Raw genomic sequence first — 19,611 nt, 5'->3', positions numbered from 1 at the left:
TATGACCCCCCAGATGGTACTTATCATAATTACTAGACAGACATTTATAATTTAAAAGGCTAAGACACATGCCAAGCTGCTTGTTTAGACACCTTATTCTAATAAAACCTTCATTAGGTTGATACGTCATGTTTTCATTTGTGATGTCTTAAAATTAAGCAACCCCTCTCCTCAGGTTGTATTTGTGTGTACATATAAATGTTTATCGGATATACAGTATATACAATTGGTACTTATATTTATTGTGTTTTAACTTCTTTAACCTCTTTTTTCCTTGTTAAGCTGGTAAAGTGGGCTATATTTCAACTGATTTCTGGGTATTTTTACGGCAATATCTGCAATACATAATAACATATTAGTTCATTTTGTTGTGTTTTAATAATCTAAATCTGCAAATTTAAGCTATCAAATAAATGTAGTGGAGTAAAAAGTAAAACAACTGCTTCTGAAATGTAGTGGAGTGAAAGTATAAAGTCTGAAAATGTAAATACTCTAGTAAAGTAGTAGTACTTTAAAAATTGTACTTTACAATTCTTCCACTACGTAGTTTCGTAAACTATAATCGATACATATTGTAAATAAAATCGGCTAGTTTTTGTCAAGGGTCATAAGTTTTATTTTGAAGGTTTTAACAGGAAACCGTTGCAGTGCACCGTGTGCAGCTTGACACCGGTCCACCAGTCTCTCCCAGGCTAACTAGCCATTAGACGCTGTTCAAACAGGAGACATGGGACTGCGGAGTCACCGAGGGGGGGGGAACTCTTCTCCACAACAACTCAAACCAAAGGAAGGAAATCATATCTAGCTGAAGATGTTTTATGGAGCCGCTACTTTTTCTACATGCATTTCTAATTTCTACTCCGGACCGGAAGAGAGACAACTTAAATGACAGCTGAAGTTATCCGTGCATTTTTGATACCTAGGGCAAAGTGCCACACCTTCGCTTAGCGCAACAGGTAGGTAGAAACATCCTATTTGCTATTCCTTCTGGCTTGTTTACATGCAACATAATGCTCTTAATTAACTTTAAAGACTGTAAAAAAAAGTGTTGTTAATGCTTTATTATACGTTTTATTAACACAGCTTCGACTGTTCACAGCAACAGGTGAATGTCGAGTAGTGATGTCAACCATATGGCGTCTGTCCGCTTTGAAAAACAAAGAAATATGACAATAACTTCACGATATTTGACAAATAAAAGGTAGTTACAAAGACACTTTAAGTGGTGCCGCAGCAAATAAACACACAGAGTATTGTAGCCTAACCAAGGCTGCCTATAGGCGCTATAATGGAGATGTGTCTGTACACCTGTTGTACACCTGTTGTACACCTGTTGTACACCTGTTGTACACCTGTTGCACGTGAAGGCAAAATATATTAACACAAACTATTTAATAAATACATGTGTGTAGTTGAATAATGATTCACAGAAATTGACCTGTGAAATACCCACAGTGTGTAAGTTATTAATTGATTTCTTCATAGATCATTTAATTCAATGATTTGTTTGTGAAGTATGAACAAATTGTGAAAAATGCGCCTCATAATTTCCCAGAGCCAAGCGCTGTCCGACTAATGCTCCAGAAAAACTAAAGATATTCAATTTACAATAATATAAACCTTTAAAAAAAAGAAGCAATTCAGCCGAGTTTTGCCATTTTTCCTTTAAAAAAAAAGCCTTAAAAACTGTTTATTGAAACTGAAACTTTCCATCCACCCTGAGCACACTGCTCGCGCCCGGCCAGGTGAAGTTAATGAGTGAGTGGAGGGGCTGTTATTGGGGACATTTGTTCTTTGTTGGGATGGAGTGGAGCAGGCGGAGGAGTGGTCTGGTCTCGAATCAGTTAACCGGCGCTTCGTGTCCTCGGCCTTGGGCTTTGTTTGCACATCCAACACGTAGCTCCGCTGAACTCTGGGTCACTTCAAAAAAAAAAAAAGAGCATACAAACCTGATGCCTGAGCCCAAACCGGTCCCGTCTGTCATCTATCACAGACGGACATTCCTAAATATATTGTTAACACTCGCGTACAAGCAGCTATAATACATCAAGTGTCTCTTAAAAGTTTTTTTTTTTAGCTCCAGGCAGGTTTGATTTACAACTTTCCCGACACTTGATTTATACAAGGTACCGGGCCGCGGGTTTGCTGAACCCATTTTGCTGGCCTTTCGTAGCAAACGGTGGCCCACGTGACAAGCCTATCCAGACAAAACGAGTCATTAAAAGCGTATGCAAATAATATTTGCCCAAGGTCTAGTTTGCGCTGCTCCCGCGGGATGACTCCACCTGAAGCAGGATGTAAACAAGAGAGTAGAGCTCAGTGCTGTGGGAATAATACCGAGGCACACCGAGTCAAGACGCACTCCATCTTCCCCATTTCTTTTGATTTATACATTCATACCACCTTTAATTTTAAAGTATAACACCTGGATAAGACATGTAAAGACATCATGCGTTAAAAACTAAAAGTTTTGTCAACATAACAATCGTTTGAATGTTAAAGAATCAACTTGTTATTTGGCTTATTTATTGACCTCTACATCACTGGCTCTCTATCATTTAAAAGTTCTCTCTTCTTCTTGTTTACTTGCTTAAAGTAGAATTCAGAGCTCCTGGGTATGGTGGATTCACGGGGGGGGGGGGGGGGCAGCAGCAGGTCTGTTTTTGCAGTGTGAGAGAAGAAGGAGGAGGGGGGGGGTATTGATAAGTGTGGGCTGCTGGGTAATAGAGAGGAGACAGGACTTGTTTTCATCAAACTGCTGCTCAAGGCCGTCCTGAGGAGTGTGTTTAAATCAATCATATCACGCCCACAGAAACACACACACACACACACACACACACACACACACACACACACACACACACACACACACACACACACACACTTGGCCTCGTGACACCGTCTGAAATCAGACGAGGTGTTTTTGACATTTCAGACAAAATATTGGACCGGCTGATCAATACCATGTCACTAGATTGACCTCCCGAAAACGTACAAATCGACTGGTTTAGACTAGAACAGCGGTGGAATGTGTAAGCTCGTCATGCACGCGTAGTCAAATCGAAAAAGTCTTATTCTGACTTTATTTCCTGTCCTTCTGTTCGAAGTCAAAGATGCTGAAAAGCGTTTCTTTGTGCGAGCCACAAATTGAATGAAGTTTGCACAACATTCTCGCATGAATAGGGTCCGGGCTCTTTTACGGGAAGTGTTATCAGGTGTGGGAGGTTATCTCATCTACTGTATATGCAGGTTATTAAAAGCCGGATAAAGCAGTGGGTGAGACAGTGCCGGGGTTTTCTCTTTTTTTCTTTTTCTGTTATTGACATTTCATGCTGGATTTTTTTAAAAGCCTTTCGGAGCCGATAAGAGGCCTAAATCGACCACCTTATCGAACGCTGCGGTTCTCTCTCTCTCTCTCTCGCTCTCTCTCTCTCTCAGCGGAGACATGCGGAGGGTCACACCGGTCGCTGGGGACTTCAAGGAAATCCTGTCCAGAGTAGTTTCTCTGTTCACGTGCACACATGTGAGATAAGAGCCTTTTTGCAGCCTGATGGTATTGTTTAATCCGTGCATGTCACAAAAACAAGGTTACATGTTGAGATTAAACGAGGAGCTTTAATATGTGTGATTCAGATGACATTCGTTATTAATTCATGTGTCTCAGTAAACAAAGATCGTGTTAACCAACCAAGCAGGTGCATGTTTAAGTATTGACACATCTTATTGGTGCAGGAAGAAGCGGCCGTCTATTGGTCACTCTGGAAGCTAATTCATCACACAGATTGGTATTAATATGGAAGCCTCAATCAGGGCTTTTGAGGCAGGTATTGATTTCTGATTGGCTGATATTAATCGCTTCCTGTATTCAAACATCTTCACTCAAAGATGTCATTTTCAAAAGTTAGACTCGCTGCTCCAAAGCGTAGTTTTTCCCATGGATTTTCAATTTGGTTAGTAAAATGTCAAAGAGATCCCATCACAATGCACCAGAGCATGTTATCATAATCTTTCTTTCCGACCAACAACCCAAAACACATTCCGATATTTGCCTCTCGCTCACACACTTCCTGTCTGAATGCAGACCCACACGTATTCCATCCTGAGAGCCGTCATGCTGGGAATCGGATGAGAGGATTTGTGGTACATTTGGGTTGCGACACAATGTGGGCACAGGCTGCGTTCAGGTGCGCTACTTGTTGTAGGTCACCTGCATTTTGGCAGTGCTGGAAGCAGAAAAAACATATCAGGAAACGGTAAATAAACTACAAATAAACAAGTGAAACACAAGCCATGGAGCAGTGTGTGTGGAGACAGATGTATCGATTGAAATATGAGTTCTGTTTAACGCGCATGAGACGGAAAACTGGAAAAACACAATGTAGCGCAGACGACCTGTGAGTCGTGACACATTACAAATACCAAAAAACAATCATTTTCACAATCATTTTCACCACCAATCACTGGTTTTTGCCTCAAAAACAATAATCTGCAGATTATTAACTTCAATAATGAGCTAATCATTTTGTCTATAAAATGTTAGACAATATGAAAAAAAAAAGAACAGTTACAATTTCCCAGAGCCCAAAAACAAAAGATATTCATTTTACAGAGATATGAAGACTAGGAAAGCAGCAAAGTGTCATATTTAAGAAACTGGAACCTGTGGTTATTTGGCACGTTTGCCTGAAATTGAAACCGTTATATTTAGTATCAAAATAAGAGCACATTTCTTTTTGATTAATGGGAAGTAAGCGCTTGCTATAAAATAACGTCAAAACTGGCATTAACTAAAAAACTCTGCCTCCCCCCCCCCAGTTCCCCTTTAACGTGCTCGGCCGTTAACAAATTCCCGCCATATTTCTGTCTACGGTCTCGGCAGATGTGACGAAACACGCCGTCGATGACGGAAAAAAAGATGAAGGAGAATACACAAAAACAACAGACAGTCAGATGTCAGACCGGTCAGCCCACTTTTCCATCACCTCACCCCTCCCATGTCGCCCACATGAACACGATCTCCCTTCTCACCGTCCCTTCACACACACACACACACACACACACACACACACACACACACACACACACACACACACACACACACACACACACACCGTCCGGCCCAGTGGGTGTCCAGTTATAAATTATGGCTTTAACGTAACACACAGCTTACGTCGGCAGAAGAGCAGGTGACCGAGAACACCAGCAGGGTCGTGTTTGTGAAAGACTCGTCTTCTTTGTTGAGAAGTTCACCAGAAATATTCATATCTACACACCTCAGGCAACAGCTCTCATCTGAGCATTCAGTTACTGTCAGCAGATCAGAGAAAAGGGATTTTCGTGAACTATTAGCAAGACTCTAAACGGTGTTTCAGCTCCTTTTTTTTTTTTCTGTTTCTACACTGTACTTCGTCTACTTGTGTTATAATGAAAATACCACTCCTCCCCCACACAATAACTCAGACAAAACTCTTCACAGGTAACATCAATTTCATCTGGACTCCATCCAGAGGAGGAATGATTTTAAGCCGTATCTTTCCGGATGAAATTTTTCCACCTGCAGCAATCGTTCTCTGGCCACGGGTATCCCCGGGATTTCAATCCAGTCCACTTTTAGGGGACACTCTACAGCAATCTCACTTTTATTGCACCTGTTTCTCCAAGATGAAATGTTTCAATTTACTCCGGAGGGGGGGGTGAGAAAAAAAAAAAATGGGAGCCCGACCAAGCTGCCGGCGCTGAAAATATCTCTCCCCTTCAGCGATCGTCCTCCGATCCCTCCTATCATAAAAAATCAGGAGCCATATATAATGTATTGAGCGGCACGGGGAGCAGATAACGCACCGGTATTGTCGAGCCAACAATGGCCAATATCGGAATGAACGATCGTCATTTGATGCACAGATTGGATCCTTGATCTCATCATGACTTTGGAGAGTCTCCAGGGGAGCGACGTGATTGGTCGTTCGGATGTGAGTCTTTGGAGTCGGCCACTGTGGGACACAGTGAAGCCTTGTGGGGGAAAAAAAAAAAATGACTGACGGTGGGAGAATTTGTTGCTTTCTCTTTGTCTCGTGTGATAATACGCCGAGTGTGTTTTAGATTAGGACTGTTGGTCGGGCAAAGCAAGCTATTTAAAGACGCCATCTTGGGCTTTATGAAATTATTATGGGCATTTTCTCAACAGTTTATAGGAAACCATCGATTGGTTAATCAGGAAGATAATCAGCAGATTAATCGGGTCAGGTTCAAGTCTCAGTTGGTAGAACATTCAGCTTCAACTTTGCATCTGACTTTTACGGCCTCGCTGTAATCCCTAATACCAAAGATTAATCCTAAAACACACCACTCTGGTTTCCCCCCTCCTCTCTGTGTATCTATCGCTATTTACTCTGCAAACGCCGCGTGGCGTAGACGAAGAGACGCACTGGAGCCGCAGCGTCGGCCCGCCTTCTCCGTCACGTTGTCTTTCTCTTTAGGCGGAGTTCTTTGGAGTTGTCTTTGACTTTTTCGATGCTGATGCCACTTAGTTGTGACTAGCTGTAGTTACTCGCGGGGCGCTCGTTGCTCCGAGGTTGTTGAGCTGAGACGGCGCCGCGTCATCCCGGTTCTCCTCTGCTTCTGCTGAACCACAATGGTTTTAGCCCGAGGCCGGCAGCGCTCGGGCAACACAGAGACAGCGCTTTGCATTGCAAATTCGCAACCCTATCCACGCCGATGCAAACCAGCTTTTTTTTTTTCCGACCCAGTCGGCCAACCTATTCATCAGCCTGTCTGACGCTGTGTCCTCACTAGACGTTGGAACTGTGATGTTGAATTTGTATCATTTTGAACATCCCATTTTCAGTTTACAGACGTATGCAAGATGAAGGAGAGTGTTTGTTTAATGGTCTGCGATTCATCACATTGCTGCCACAAATTGATTGCCACGTTCAGTTTTTATTGGCCTTAACCTTGTTTTAGAGACGTTCAGCCTCAACGAAGCGTCTTATATTCCCATGATTTGACACATGAGAGGGAAAGTCATGAGTTTGACCGCAGGGGTAAATATTCTTGGAAAGATCATCTTGTACCATTTTCTCTTTTACTCTCGTTGGCTTATCTCAGAATATTTGTTTTTAGTGGCCTTGACAGTATAATTAAAACACTTTTTTTTTATGTTATGAGGCAGATATGGCCAAATAAAATTGCAAATTCGCCTCAAAATCTCACCTTGCTAGAATAAATAACACCTATATACTCATGTTTATGAAGACCTTAGTGCTACTTTCTTGTGTTTGTTCTGTATTTGTTCTCGGTTTGTATTATAAATTGTTCAGCCTCCCTGCAGCTAAAAAAAAAAAACAATTCAACAGCAACCACTATGCACCATTTACAGGCAGGCGGGAGGATCTGGTTTCATGTGACCACGTTTGATCATTTTATGAAGAAATATGTGGAGTGAGTCATTCAACATGAAGTAAGTTATTGCTTAATTTAATTGAACTGCGTACCTCCCTGTCACAACACCGTCACAGTGGTTTTATTATCTGCAGTGAAAACGTGGCGCAAACTTATTCATACTCATAATTAATTCAAAACAATTTAGTCGGGGAGGTGGTTATGTCACACGGTTCAGGACCATTTATTTCAACGAGCAGATATGCAGTCGTACTTTGGCGGAGCGGCCTCTGAGCTCGAGGATGCTCCCCAAAGAAATGCGAGTGTTCCGCGAGCGCATTAAATCACCCCCGAGAGAATAGAGAGCAGAAAGCAGCGGAGGCATATCACTGAGATATGGAATATACATAATGCACAAGGCAGGAAATGCCACCGCTCAACAAGGAACCGGAGCAGGAGGAGGTGGAGGAGGAGGGAGAAATCAGCGTGGACGATCAGAGGATTGGGAGCTGGAGCTTGTCAGGTGATCATTGACCTGCTCGAACGTGACTGGTAATAGTAAAAGTCAGCAGATAGCGACTAATACAACGCTCCATTAATGTTATAGTTCCTCGAAGCCCGCTGGGAAATCACCTCCTCTCTTGCCCCCCCCGTCCTGGAAGACAAGGGACACTTCAGCTGGGTGGGTGCTTGCCGGTGCAACAGAGTGTAAAACGGCCTCCCTCTATTTAAAGCACCGGTGCGCTCTGAATTGCACTTGCCGTCGGTACGCCCTCTCGTCTTTTTTCAGAAGTAGCTGTGAACGCTGCGTTGGAGGTCCCAGCGAAAGCGCCGCAGCTCGGTTACAGTCTAGTTACAGCCTCGAATCACGAGAGATCGCTTCTGTGAAGGGCGAGTAGAGGACACTCAAAGACGAGAGGATCGGGCTCTCGAGTTTGTTCTGTGTCCGAGTTGACTTTGTCTGAATCCTACATCCACCTCTGGCTGTGGACCGTTCACAGCTCTGTTCACAGTATTGCTTTGTAATATCACATAACGCAGCAGGCCCGTCTCTATATCTGTCTGCTTTGTGCCCACCTGGGCCTCTTAGCTCGTTCCCTCCAGGACTGAACACATAGGAACTAAAGCCTGTGACATCGTAGTTTCCTTACTAAGGACTAATGGATACAAATGCAGAAGATTACTAATAATTACAGGAGCTATGGCACATTCTCTTTGGCTGGAGATGATTTTTCGTATTGTCAACAAATCCCACGAAAGCGTTGCCTGTGTTGCCAAAGCCTGATAGATCTTAATCAGACCTTCATTCCGATTTAGAGCCGTAGATGGTTTTAGTAAGATAGAAAATAAATAACGCAATGATGTGCTGGAGGATCAGTGGGGGTTGGCACTGCTTTTTGTTCATTCTAATATATATATATATATATATATATATATATATATATATATATATATTACCACATCATCTGATAATTGTGCAAGAATCGTAGAGTTAGAATGAATGTCATTTTATGATTAATGATACGCGGTTCTATTAAAACTTTATTTATTGTGTGGGAAAAACAACAATATAATACCAGGAAGTAATCAAAAAAAAAGTCCCATTTTCTTGGTACAGAATGAATCAATGACCTTGCATGTTGATGAGTAGTTATCTTGATTTGCAAACCCCGTCTGCACTTTTATCATCAATGGCGTCTGAACCTGTCATTGTCTCTTCCTCCGTACCTGACTCCTCATCCTCCTCCTCATCCTCCTCCTCCTCCTTTTGCTTTTTAAAGGCACCAGGAGCCGGCGGGGGCACCTAATGATCATCATGCACTCGCCTGAATGCGATCACATTAACTTTTTTTTTTTTTAAACACATATGGGAGCCCTGAAGTATGTATAAATCCGCCACATAAAATAGTCCCCAATAGATGCCGTTTTTACTCCTGTTTGATTTACATTTGGTAAAAGCTACAGTGCCCAGGTGTCTGAAGTAATGACTTACTTTTTTACAAGTTAAACCTTATATTATTTATTTTTTTATTTACATCCTCAATAGGAATAAATAGGCTTTTTTTTTTCATGGGGTTTGTCGTCAGGAAGAAACACCAGAATATCCATTCAATGAAATCTTCTTCCTTCTCTGCTTTTCCTTTGAGCATCATTTGTAATGAGATGAAGCTCATTGCACTCTGCTCAAAGATCCAGCTAAAGGTAAAGCAGAGGCCTGCGGGGTCACAGATTTAAGGTTAAGAATAGAACCCGCTTCGTCTCGTGGGCACACATCCTTGCTTTTCTTCCACAAAGAGATACTGTGTCCTCTATCTTTGTCGCTCTCTCTGTCTCCTTCGCTCGCAGACAAACCCATTCAAGACTCGGTGATTAATTATTTACCCAGGCAATGAAATGCCAAAGCCGGGAGAAACACACCACCAGGAGAGAAAAGGTCACTCCCATCCTGCACGTAGATACACACCCAACGATACACACACTCTCACACACACACAACAGTGATGGATGGCAATAACATCTTTATCGGTGCTGCAGGCAGACAGAGTTTTCATCCTTGCGTCCAAATACCGTCAGGACCAAGGGCGAAGCCGAAACTTGACTGATGAGGAGAAATCTTTTGAGTGAGAGCGCACATTTTAAAAAAACGTCCGCATGTCAGAGGTGCTGAACTGTGCGATCGATAGCAGTCTCGGACTCTGTCTAAGTGTGTGTGCTATTGTACCAGTGGCTGGTGGAGCTGACCGTAACCTTTACTTGATGAGCTCGACTCGGACACTGATGGCAAAATGACACCCGCTGAACACAAATATGTGCGCGCGGGAAGATTTGTCGCTTTACATTTTGCCCGTGCGGATTCGGTCGAAAGGGTTTCCGTGCGATTAAAGTTTAATGTCTTTGTTCATGTCCCTCCACAGCTCCACACGACACAGCTGGCCAAATGGGGTGCCAGTGCTGCAGGATGATAAAAAGGTGAGTCATTACCTCTTCTTGTTTGTTTGTTTCTGGATCCTTCTGGGGAATATTCACAGGACACAATCATACAATGACAAAAGAACTGGTTCACCCAAATTTCATATTTTTTACTTTCCTCTCGTGGTATCCAGCCACTTTTGGTTTTATTTTTCAAGATTTCGAGATACATCTCTCAGTTTTTGTTCACCTTAAGACATGTTGAATGGAATGTCATTTGTGGCCCTGACAATATTGAAAACATATAAATAAAGTCGACTAGAAGATTCTACAGCAACATCAACGTCCAGAAACACTGTCCCCGTCAGTCTGGATGATGCACAGACCTGACTGTCAACAGTTCTTATTGATTTATTTCTGCTGAAGAAAGATTTCGTAACCAGTATGTCCTTCATGACCCTAAACAACAGCCTCTACCATTGCTGTGTGAAACTCCACTGCTCTTTTTTTGATACCAATATCGGTATATCAGTACTGATCCTATACCAGTGTTTAATTAATAAGCTGTATCTGTTCTTTTATGGGTAATGCAACATCGTGCCTGACGTAAACATTGCTTTACCAACTTTGTAAAACAAAATATAAGATATAAATACATAGATTTACTGAATTGTTAATAAATCAAGCATCATGCACCATGAAGCAAATTCAAAAGTGGTTGACTTGTTCATCATGATGCTTCTGGAGGTGCTTGATGAAGTTGGTTTCGCTGTATTTCGCGGTGCTACTGCCACCGGTGAAACATTGGCTTTGCAGATATTGCGAGTAGCCGTAGAACTTGTTGGCGTAGAGAGCGCGAAAAAGCCTCCAAACAGCTGAGGCGTTTGCTGGAAGCGCCGTCAGCTGTGCCGTCTTCCGCTCGTTGTCACCGATACCCGATCCAGCTGTTTGATATCGGCTTGATATCGGTACTGGATCACTGGCAAAAACTACATTCATCATCATCCTCAGCTGTACTAAATGTTAGCATGCTAACACGCTAAAAACATTACTACTGCGTATCAGTATGCTAGCGTTGGTATTGCGCGCATATTAGCATGCTGACGTTAGCATTTAGCTCAAAGCATGGATGCAGACCGTTTGAAATTTTTTTTTCCTTTTAGCCAACTATCGTTCAGATTAATCAAGTAATATTTTAAGCAGTAATTCATAGGACAGGAGCACAGGAACCTCCTCAGTAATCGCCCCTCACTGTAGATCTCCACGGTCCCGATTCAAACGTCTCCTTACCCACATAACGATTTCACGTCTTGTTTCAAGCAGATAGTGAGCGGCTCATTTATAATATGTCTGTACTCTCAGTCTCACGCGGGCTCTTTGTACAAACTGTGAGTCAATATCCCAATAGCCATCGCCCCTGGTTACTGTATTTCCTCTCCGGGCCGTCTATTCATTAAAGCCTGCGAGGCATCGTAGTCAGGGCTCGACATCATTGTGCTCTTTGAGGTGAACTAGGAGACGGAACAGGGCCGGGAAACGAGATTTTGATTGCAGATTAATGAAAGGCCGCGCTGTAATACGCATACCAGAGTCGTAATCCCCCTCCACACCATTTTGTTTTTTTTTTCTTTCCCATGTCAAAGACACACATGTGAATGCTTGTGACACACACACACACACACACACACACACACACACACACACACACACACACAAACATACCTCCCTAATTGTCTGCAGTGTCACATTTCTGGGCTTAGTTGTGTTTGGGGTTTGGCAGGGTCGGCCTGTAGGTTACTGGGTCAAAAGTGCGCCTCGGTAGCCTGACACTCACACATTCCAAACAATTGTTTTGTGTTTATTTTGAGAACTGGTAAATTTATGAGAAAATAAAATGACACATTTTATTGTTTTCTTACTGATTTATAAGGACTCTTGATCAGAAGTTCATTTTTAGCTTTCTGGAAAATCTACTTTCCAGGTATATTTAATTGAAAATACATTTAAAAAAACTAATTTAAAAACTCAGTATGATAATGATCGAGTTTGTACAAAATGTGTCACATCTAAATTTCACTTGCAGGCAAGGCAAAAAGCCTTTTTTTTTAACTAACTAACTTAATCACTAGTTGACCTAAACAGCATCTTGTCTGGTGCACCATCACAGTTGAATCATGCAAATAACGGTTTCTTCCGGGATGGAGGTGCTCCCTAAAGAAAGCATTAAGCATAAACAAAACGTCACAGAAAGGGAATCCCGACGGAGACGGGAGAGCAGGAACTCCAAGGCATCTACTCGAATGCAAAACTAGTCTTGGTATTAAAATATGAGCCAAACACTGGGAAAGCTGTTGCTTCTCTCGAGGTAGAAGCAATTTGATTTCACACTTTTTTTTGTGTCTGTTTTGTGTTCATCCACTTCACCAAAAAAAGTGAAAAATTGCAGCAACAAGTTTGAGTCTGTTCTTTGGAAAGAAAGTACGACCTCCTGGCGTGGATGAAAACACAGTTTCATTTTCTCTCTTTTGTCCTGCTTTTCTTTAAATCCTTGGTCTTATTTTGTTGTAAAACACCTTTGTGTGTGTGTGTGTGTGTGTGTGTGTGTGTGTGTGTGTGTGTGTGTGTGTGTGTGTGTGTGTGTGTGTGTGTTTTGTCTGGCTCTTCTGAAAGCGAGCCTCAAATTTCACCTTGGCACAGCGGCGGCGCTGCCCAGGAGCGAGAGAAATGGAAAACATTCATTTTCTCAGCTTTCTCACTGTGAAAGGAGGACGCAGGGTGAGCGAGAGAGGTGCTCAAGTCAGAGGGCGAACATGTGTGTGTGTCAGCTTGTGAATATAAATGTGTAGGCGGGGGGGGGGGGGGGGGGGGTTTGTGTCTGCTTGGCAGGAGTGGAGAAAAAAAAAAAGACATATCATTGAATAAATTAATTTATCTGAAAGTTTTAAGTCTCCGGACTTCTTGTTAAGTGCATGAATACCAAAACAGTGTGAAGTAAGAGCTAAAAGGGGACGGAGGGCAAGATAAAAAATAAAAAAACACAGAGCGAGCGCAGAAAAGAAGAGCGAAGAACTTGAGACAGAAGGAGGAGGCGGCGGCGAGTGAGACGATAGATTGGAAAAAGAAGCTCGAGGGACGGCGCTTAAATCAAGGAGAAGTCAAGTGCAAAAGGGACAGTAGATTAGTGAGCCGCAACTACATTACAATGACTCCCTCAAAGGGAGACAACGAGGAGGAGGTGTGTGTGTGTGTGTGTGTGGAGGGCAGCTGGCGAGGCGGGAGATGGAGAGCGCTCTGCTGGTGTAGGGAGGTGGAGGAGGAAAAAACAAAACAAATGAAAGGACGCAGAGATGTGTGAGAAAAAACATGAGGCTCTCTCAGCAGGTGACGTCTGACAACCTGCTACGCTGTCCGCACAATAAAGCCCACATGCCAACACTCCTAATAGCTGTCGAGGCGCCCGTGTGTGTGTGTGTGTGTGTGTGTGTGTGTGATCTTGTGCTTATATACCCTTTTAAGAGAATCCTCCAAACTGGGGTTTTCAGGCAGTCATTACAGCCTACAAGGGGCTATTTAAGGTGTCGGGCTTAAATGAGCATTAATTAGTCTCGGGCCTTTATCGACCATCCTACGAGGAACGGCACAACATCGACAGATCTCTGGCAGCGCGTAGGGCGGCCTGTAATTTACACAGCAGAAGACTCAGCAGAGGAGCGAGCAGATGCAACGCCGATGCCAAGTAATACATCAGCGCCGCTTTTCCTTTCTCTGATCGAGGATGGACTGTTTTTGTGCTGCTTCGCAGGAGCAAAATGTCTCCTTTTTTTCTTAGCAATCAGTGTTTGTCACTCATCCTAATGAGCTGAACTATGTGGCATAACTAGGGTTCATCAAAACAAAATGTGAATTTATTCGTGTTTATTAGCATTTATTGTTTTTCTCACTTAGACAGACATGGCACATAATCAGCGACCCGTTTTGTTTTTGTCCCTTCACTTTCGATCATCAGAAGCATTTTTTTTTTTTTTTCTGCGTCGTTATCGCAAGAAGACCTTGTTACTGTAATTTATGGTGATGAGTGTCTTCTCACGGCAGGAAACAGCTTATTTTTGCGGGGACATAAAAATCCAGGTCAAAATCTACGAGCCTCGGGGATGATCCAGTGTCGTCAGCTTCCTCCGTACCCAAAAAAAACTAGCGTTATTATGATTATGCTGAATAAGATAGCATCCAAGAGTAGTCTGCTTTAAAGCAGTTGCATGTGGAAAATGAGCTTGGCTGCTTTGCAAGAGTCGGCGAGATCAGAAGATTGATGCCACTCTCATTTGTGACTCCACATACTTCAACAAAACTTGAAGTTGACCTCATTAACAGAGGATTCTGCCTCTTTTACGAAAGTTTTAAATGAAATGAATGATATCTTTGTGATAAGCGTGGAGCCTGAAGTTAGTATTTTAAAAAATTTGAACCAGAGTGGGAGTGAGGAGAGTGCAGTCGGAGGCCTGAGTTCACCTCCATGTCCACTTTTCTCCCCTTCTTTCAACAACTGTCTGCATAATATATCTGACATTCACATGAGCAGTGCAAACACGGCCGCGGCTTGATGCAGTCTGTGTAAACATCAAGCGCTCGCATGCCTTAGACGAAACATTGGCATTTAGAAAAGGGGGCATCGACCGCACCGAGGAAGTATCCTTGTTGCCGTCAGTGTACACTATCTGAGGGTGTTCTTTTATTGATCGTCATGGGAACATCTGATTCCTGGTGCCCGGTCAGACGGACACTGATCCAGGAAATCAAATAGTCAAGTGTAACTCGGTCTCAATCCTCTCCGTGTGTCTCTCCACAGCTACATCTACGATCCCTCTGAGATGGTGGACGTGAGGAAGACCGACTCTGCGGCCAGCTCGCTCTACCGGCCCCACCACCTCCCCGGCGAGCCGCTCGGAGGCCTCAGCAAGCAGAAGCAGGGCTTCAACAACCTGGGCTACAACCGGTCCAACGACAGCACGCTGAAACTCGAGGTGGACAACAACCACGTCAACCACCGGCTGCACGCCGCACCTGCACCCGCCAAGGAGCCGAGCATGCAGGGGAGCGCGCCACCCGCAGACGGAGGCCTGTACATCATCCAGCCGCAAGCTCTGGGACCGAGATGGGTGATGCAGGACCGAGGAGCGAGCCAGGTGCCGGTTTACCCCGAAATACGGGAGTACGAGAACCAGAGGGGCCACGGCGAGCGGGGGCGCAGCGCGGCGAGGGACGAGTGGGACTGCTCCGTGGCCGAGTGCGTGAACGGCCTGTCGGTGGACGAGATAGACGAGGGCGTGGGGGGGACGCCGGAGTACCCGTGCGACACGGGGGACGAGGGCAGCGTCCTGTCAGTGGAGATCCACACCAGCACCACCAGCCTGTCCTCGGCCGACACCAGGGACGAGCGCAGACTCCCGAAGAACCTGGACGTTTCCACCGTCGAGAGCGGCATCTCGGTGATGAAAAGCGAGGACGAGGACGAGGACGAGGAGGAGGAGGAGAAGGCGAGGAACGGGGTGGAGGAGGCGCAGAGCGTCACGGACTCCATGGTGGCGGAGGCTCTTGCTGCTTTGGAGGCCGCCACCGCCGGGGAGGACAGCGAGTGACGGAACCAAAAAAAAAAAAAACCTCACAGACACGAATACGACCTGACAGAACGTTCTGCTAAAAAACTGCTGAAAGAAAATGAAGATTTATTTTTGAACTTAAAAACATTTTTTTTTTTATGTTGGTCACAGAAGACGATGTCAGCCGTATGAAGGAGGCAACTTTTCCAACGCCACAAATAAGAGAAGTTGTGTAGACTGTTATGCATCAAGTGTGTTTAACACTCCACAGTCCTAGTAGGGCTCACTCACTGCTTTGCCATGTCCATACTGCCCTACTGCAGGCATTTAAACAAAACTAAATGTATCACGTTTGCCTCATTTTGGAGCGTTGCTATGCTAATAGAGCATAGAGTCAATATTTCCTTTGTGAGCTCACAGTCCTCGCCATAGCTCGTCGTCTCTTCACGAATCTCGCCCCTCGTTTCACCGAGCAGGCGAAAGAGGAAAAGGTCATCGCGTATATATGTATTTTTTTTTTATAACGATGTTTTCGTCTCTATTTTGTCTTCTGTTTGTTATTTATAATATCTTCACTCGCGTTGCTTTTGTTTTATTGTCAGAGGGGAAACTGGACGTTGTTGTTCGGAGCAGGGAGGCGCGGAGGGAGGACGCGGGAGGCGGTCCTTATTTATAACTTAATGTGTCATCGTTGATTTCATCGGGATAAAACATAATGAATATTGTATCTATTGAAAATTTAGAAAGTAAAAATAGTTTACACAACACATCATCAGACTCATGTACACTGACGGCTCTCTTTCTTTCTATCATGTAACTAAACCATTCGTGGTACATCACAAGATCTATGCACATTTGGAATCTTCAGCACATCACTAAAAAGGATGAAACAGAAACCAGCCAGCTGTACATTTCACTGATATCTTAGCGTTTCATCCACAGCTGAACTTTGAGCTTCACGACACCAGTTGAGGTAAAAAATCATTGGTGATTAAAACCACACAGGGGCCATCAATTCACCCTTCCAGCTCAGTTCTGTTTCTGTCTCACAGGTTTGTGTTTTCCAGTCTGGCCCATGACATTAGTTCAATCAGCAGCTTGCTTATGTGCCTTATAACGGACTAATTGAGGCTAGCCGGTGCAAAAGGAAAGAGTGTGTTAACGCTAAATAATCCATTACGCTCAATGAAGTTCTGAAGTTTCACTGCGACGCCCACTTTTCACTCTTTTTTTTTGCCCCCCGCCAAATCATTTCTAGTTATTATATTTGTATTGTAAAATAAAGGAATGTATTTTAAAAAAAAATGTGCGCTGTGAGGTACTTTGTGTCCTGGTGTGTAATTATTCATTCTCATGTGGATTTCAGAAAAGATTTTTAAGACTACACAGAAAAAAAAATAGAGACGGCTATTAGCTAGTCAGCTAACATTAGCCCTGGAGGAAGACATGCTACTTTTAAAGCTTGAATGAGTAACGCATTTTAGAAAATGAATGTGTCATATTAGTTGAAACTCTCTTTACATCCGGACAGCAATCGATAAATTAAATGAAAAACAAGAAACAAATCCGGTATCTGTGGCTGTCGCAGGACCGTAGTAAAGGCTAAAGGAAGTGATTGGACAAGATACCTGTCTGTCTGTCTGTCTGTCTGTCTGTCTGTACTCTGTTAGAGCACTCATTGTCAGTGTTTTTGGCTGCTTTCTGCACAACTGGGCTACTTTTGATTAAGTTGGGTGGGGAAATAATAGCTTTGGGCTGGTAGATAGAATCTGCGCTGCTTATATCAACATTTGGCGAGCTTTAAAAACATATTGTGCGAACCGTGTTAACGAACAAGCTGACATTTTAAGGTCAAATTGGTCATTTTATGCCTTGCTCTTGGTCAACGGAGCAAATCTGCAGGTCACAGTTCGCCAAAGTTGAACTTGAGGAGTAAAACTCAATCACGTTTACTTCACCCTTTGCGAGCAAATCTATTACTGACAGCGGTTCTATTGTGAAATGTCACTGGTTTGAATGCTTGTGTGTCCTTTAAACTGGTTTCAGTTCAATTGTTTACTTATTTCTCTCATAAATGCCTTTTCGTAAAGCCTTTTTAGCCGTGCGTCGTTTGCAACAAGCAAATGGAGCCTCTCAGAGAAGCTGTGATTCTGCATGACACCTAATGTTTACTCCCTCCCTCTTCATAAACGTGTGCGATCGCTGTGGGACTTTGGTGTTTTAAACCTCGCCATCGCAGCAAACAGAGCCTCGGCGAGAGGCGTCCAGGGGCCTCGGCGCCTCGGCTAATGAACACCTCAGGGCTCGAACCAGGAAGACTCGCAGCGAGCACCTAGGAAACAACAGCTGTGACCGAAAAAAAAATAATCCCGATCCTCCGACTGACTCAGGGCTGTCGCAGCAGGAGAGGCCGTTAGTGCGTCTGTCTCTGTCAGTGCAGGAGGTGGAGCAGAGCCCGGACGATACCGAAATTAGCCCTTTCTTTGGACATGTATCTATTCATCTCACCCACTCCTTTCTATCTTCATCCCTCTTGTTCTTCACTCCTAATTGCTCGCCATGGGTCTCACAATTACAGAGTGCTCTTTTCAAGCCTGAAACTCGTCTCTCTCTGTAGTTGGACTTTGTTTATAGGCATGCCAGGGTCCAGTGTTTTTCACAAGGCCTTCTTTAATTCATTGATTTCTAAAGAAATGCATGTGTTTTCAACAGTCTTTGGTGAAATTGCACGTTTTTACTCGCAAAAGTGTGTGTGTGTGTGTGTGTGTGTGTGTGTGTGTGTGTGTGTGTGTGTGTGTGTGTGTGTGTGTGTGTGTGTGTGTGTGTGTGTGTGTGTGTACACATTTGATCCAAAATGACTCGTGGATACAGCGGTGCTGCTGTTTAGTCAGCAGTCGAATCACAAGCTGGAGAACAAACGAGCTCATTCTCCGGCACCGACTTCTTCCTCAAGCAAAACCAGCTTGAAAACACGTCTGAGTGACCAAGTCATTTCATCTGCAACAGGGTCAACAGTCTCACCTTTTTACTCTGAAGTTAACTAATCAAAACAAGAATGTTCAAACAATCAAATCACACAATCTATAACGGTGCTCCAAAAGCTGGTCAAAACCTCTTTTCAGAATATGTTGTTTGTCTGTATGAGGTTTTGAACGCACACCCAATGTTTGCAATCGGCCTTAAGAAGTAAGTCACACCTGCACCATAGAGAGTGTGTGTGTGTGTGTGTGTGTGTGTGTGTGTGTGTGTGTGTGTGTGTGTGTGTGTGTGCGTGCGATTGTCTCGCTCTGTGGATTTCCATAAATCCACAGAGCCGAGATGACAACAGGATCTGCTGCGGAGTTCCGGCTTAATCAAACCAGTGACTCATCTTTTCATCAGCACACCGTTTCAGTGTGAATCAACGGAGCCGAGCTTGGCTTGTGCGTCACCAGATTACTTTGATCCTTCAAAGATACACAGAAAGGTAGAATACGTATAGATGGCTATGGATACATAACAGCTGGGGAGTTATTTTGGCACTTGTTGAAAGGTATGAAGATTGGAAATAAGTGAAGGGATAAGCTTTAAACCTTATATAATGAGTCTATTTTTGTCTACTGTCAACATGTTCCATGAAAAGACCAAAATGAAAATGTGACTTTCTCTCAAGACTTTCAATCATCTCTATTCTTTTTTTTTTTTGGGGACACAAATCTTGAAAAACAAAGCCTTTGGTCTTTCAGAG

The 19,611-nt window shown here is 43.6% G+C and overlaps 1 protein-coding gene across 1 annotated transcript; it reads left to right on the top strand.

The window, feature by feature from the left end:
• The first annotated feature begins 714 nt into the window (after positions 1-714).
• On the top strand, positions 715-17,189 carry zgc:194930 (uncharacterized protein LOC557813 homolog). Its single transcript, XM_068713342.1, has 3 exons — positions 715-956; positions 10,293-10,347; positions 15,134-17,189. Exons 2-3 carry the CDS (start codon positions 10,316-10,318, stop codon positions 15,921-15,923), a joined length of 822 nt encoding a protein of 273 aa, XP_068569443.1. The 5' UTR covers positions 715-956; positions 10,293-10,315; the 3' UTR covers positions 15,924-17,189.
• Positions 17,190-19,611: the final 2,422 nt, after the last annotated feature.

The sequence above is a fragment of the Cebidichthys violaceus genome, unplaced genomic scaffold (genome assembly GCF_023349555.1).
Source record: "Cebidichthys violaceus isolate CVI_PGR_0920_01 unplaced genomic scaffold, fCebVio1.0.p SCAF_19, whole genome shotgun sequence".
Lineage (NCBI taxonomy): Eukaryota > Metazoa > Chordata > Actinopteri > Perciformes > Stichaeidae > Cebidichthys > Cebidichthys violaceus.
Note: the sequence above shows the minus strand (reverse complement) of the source record. Positions and strands in the feature narration are given on the sequence as shown.

Excerpts from the sequence above, each read along its gene's own strand:
- zgc:194930 (XM_068713342.1), top strand. The coding sequence starts at position 10,316 with ATGGGGTGCCAGTGCTGCAGGATGATAAAAAG. Across the intron at positions 10,348-15,133 it reads TGCTGCAGGATGATAAAAAG|CTACATCTACGATCCCTCTG; the intron begins GTGAGTCATTAC and ends GTCTCTCCACAG.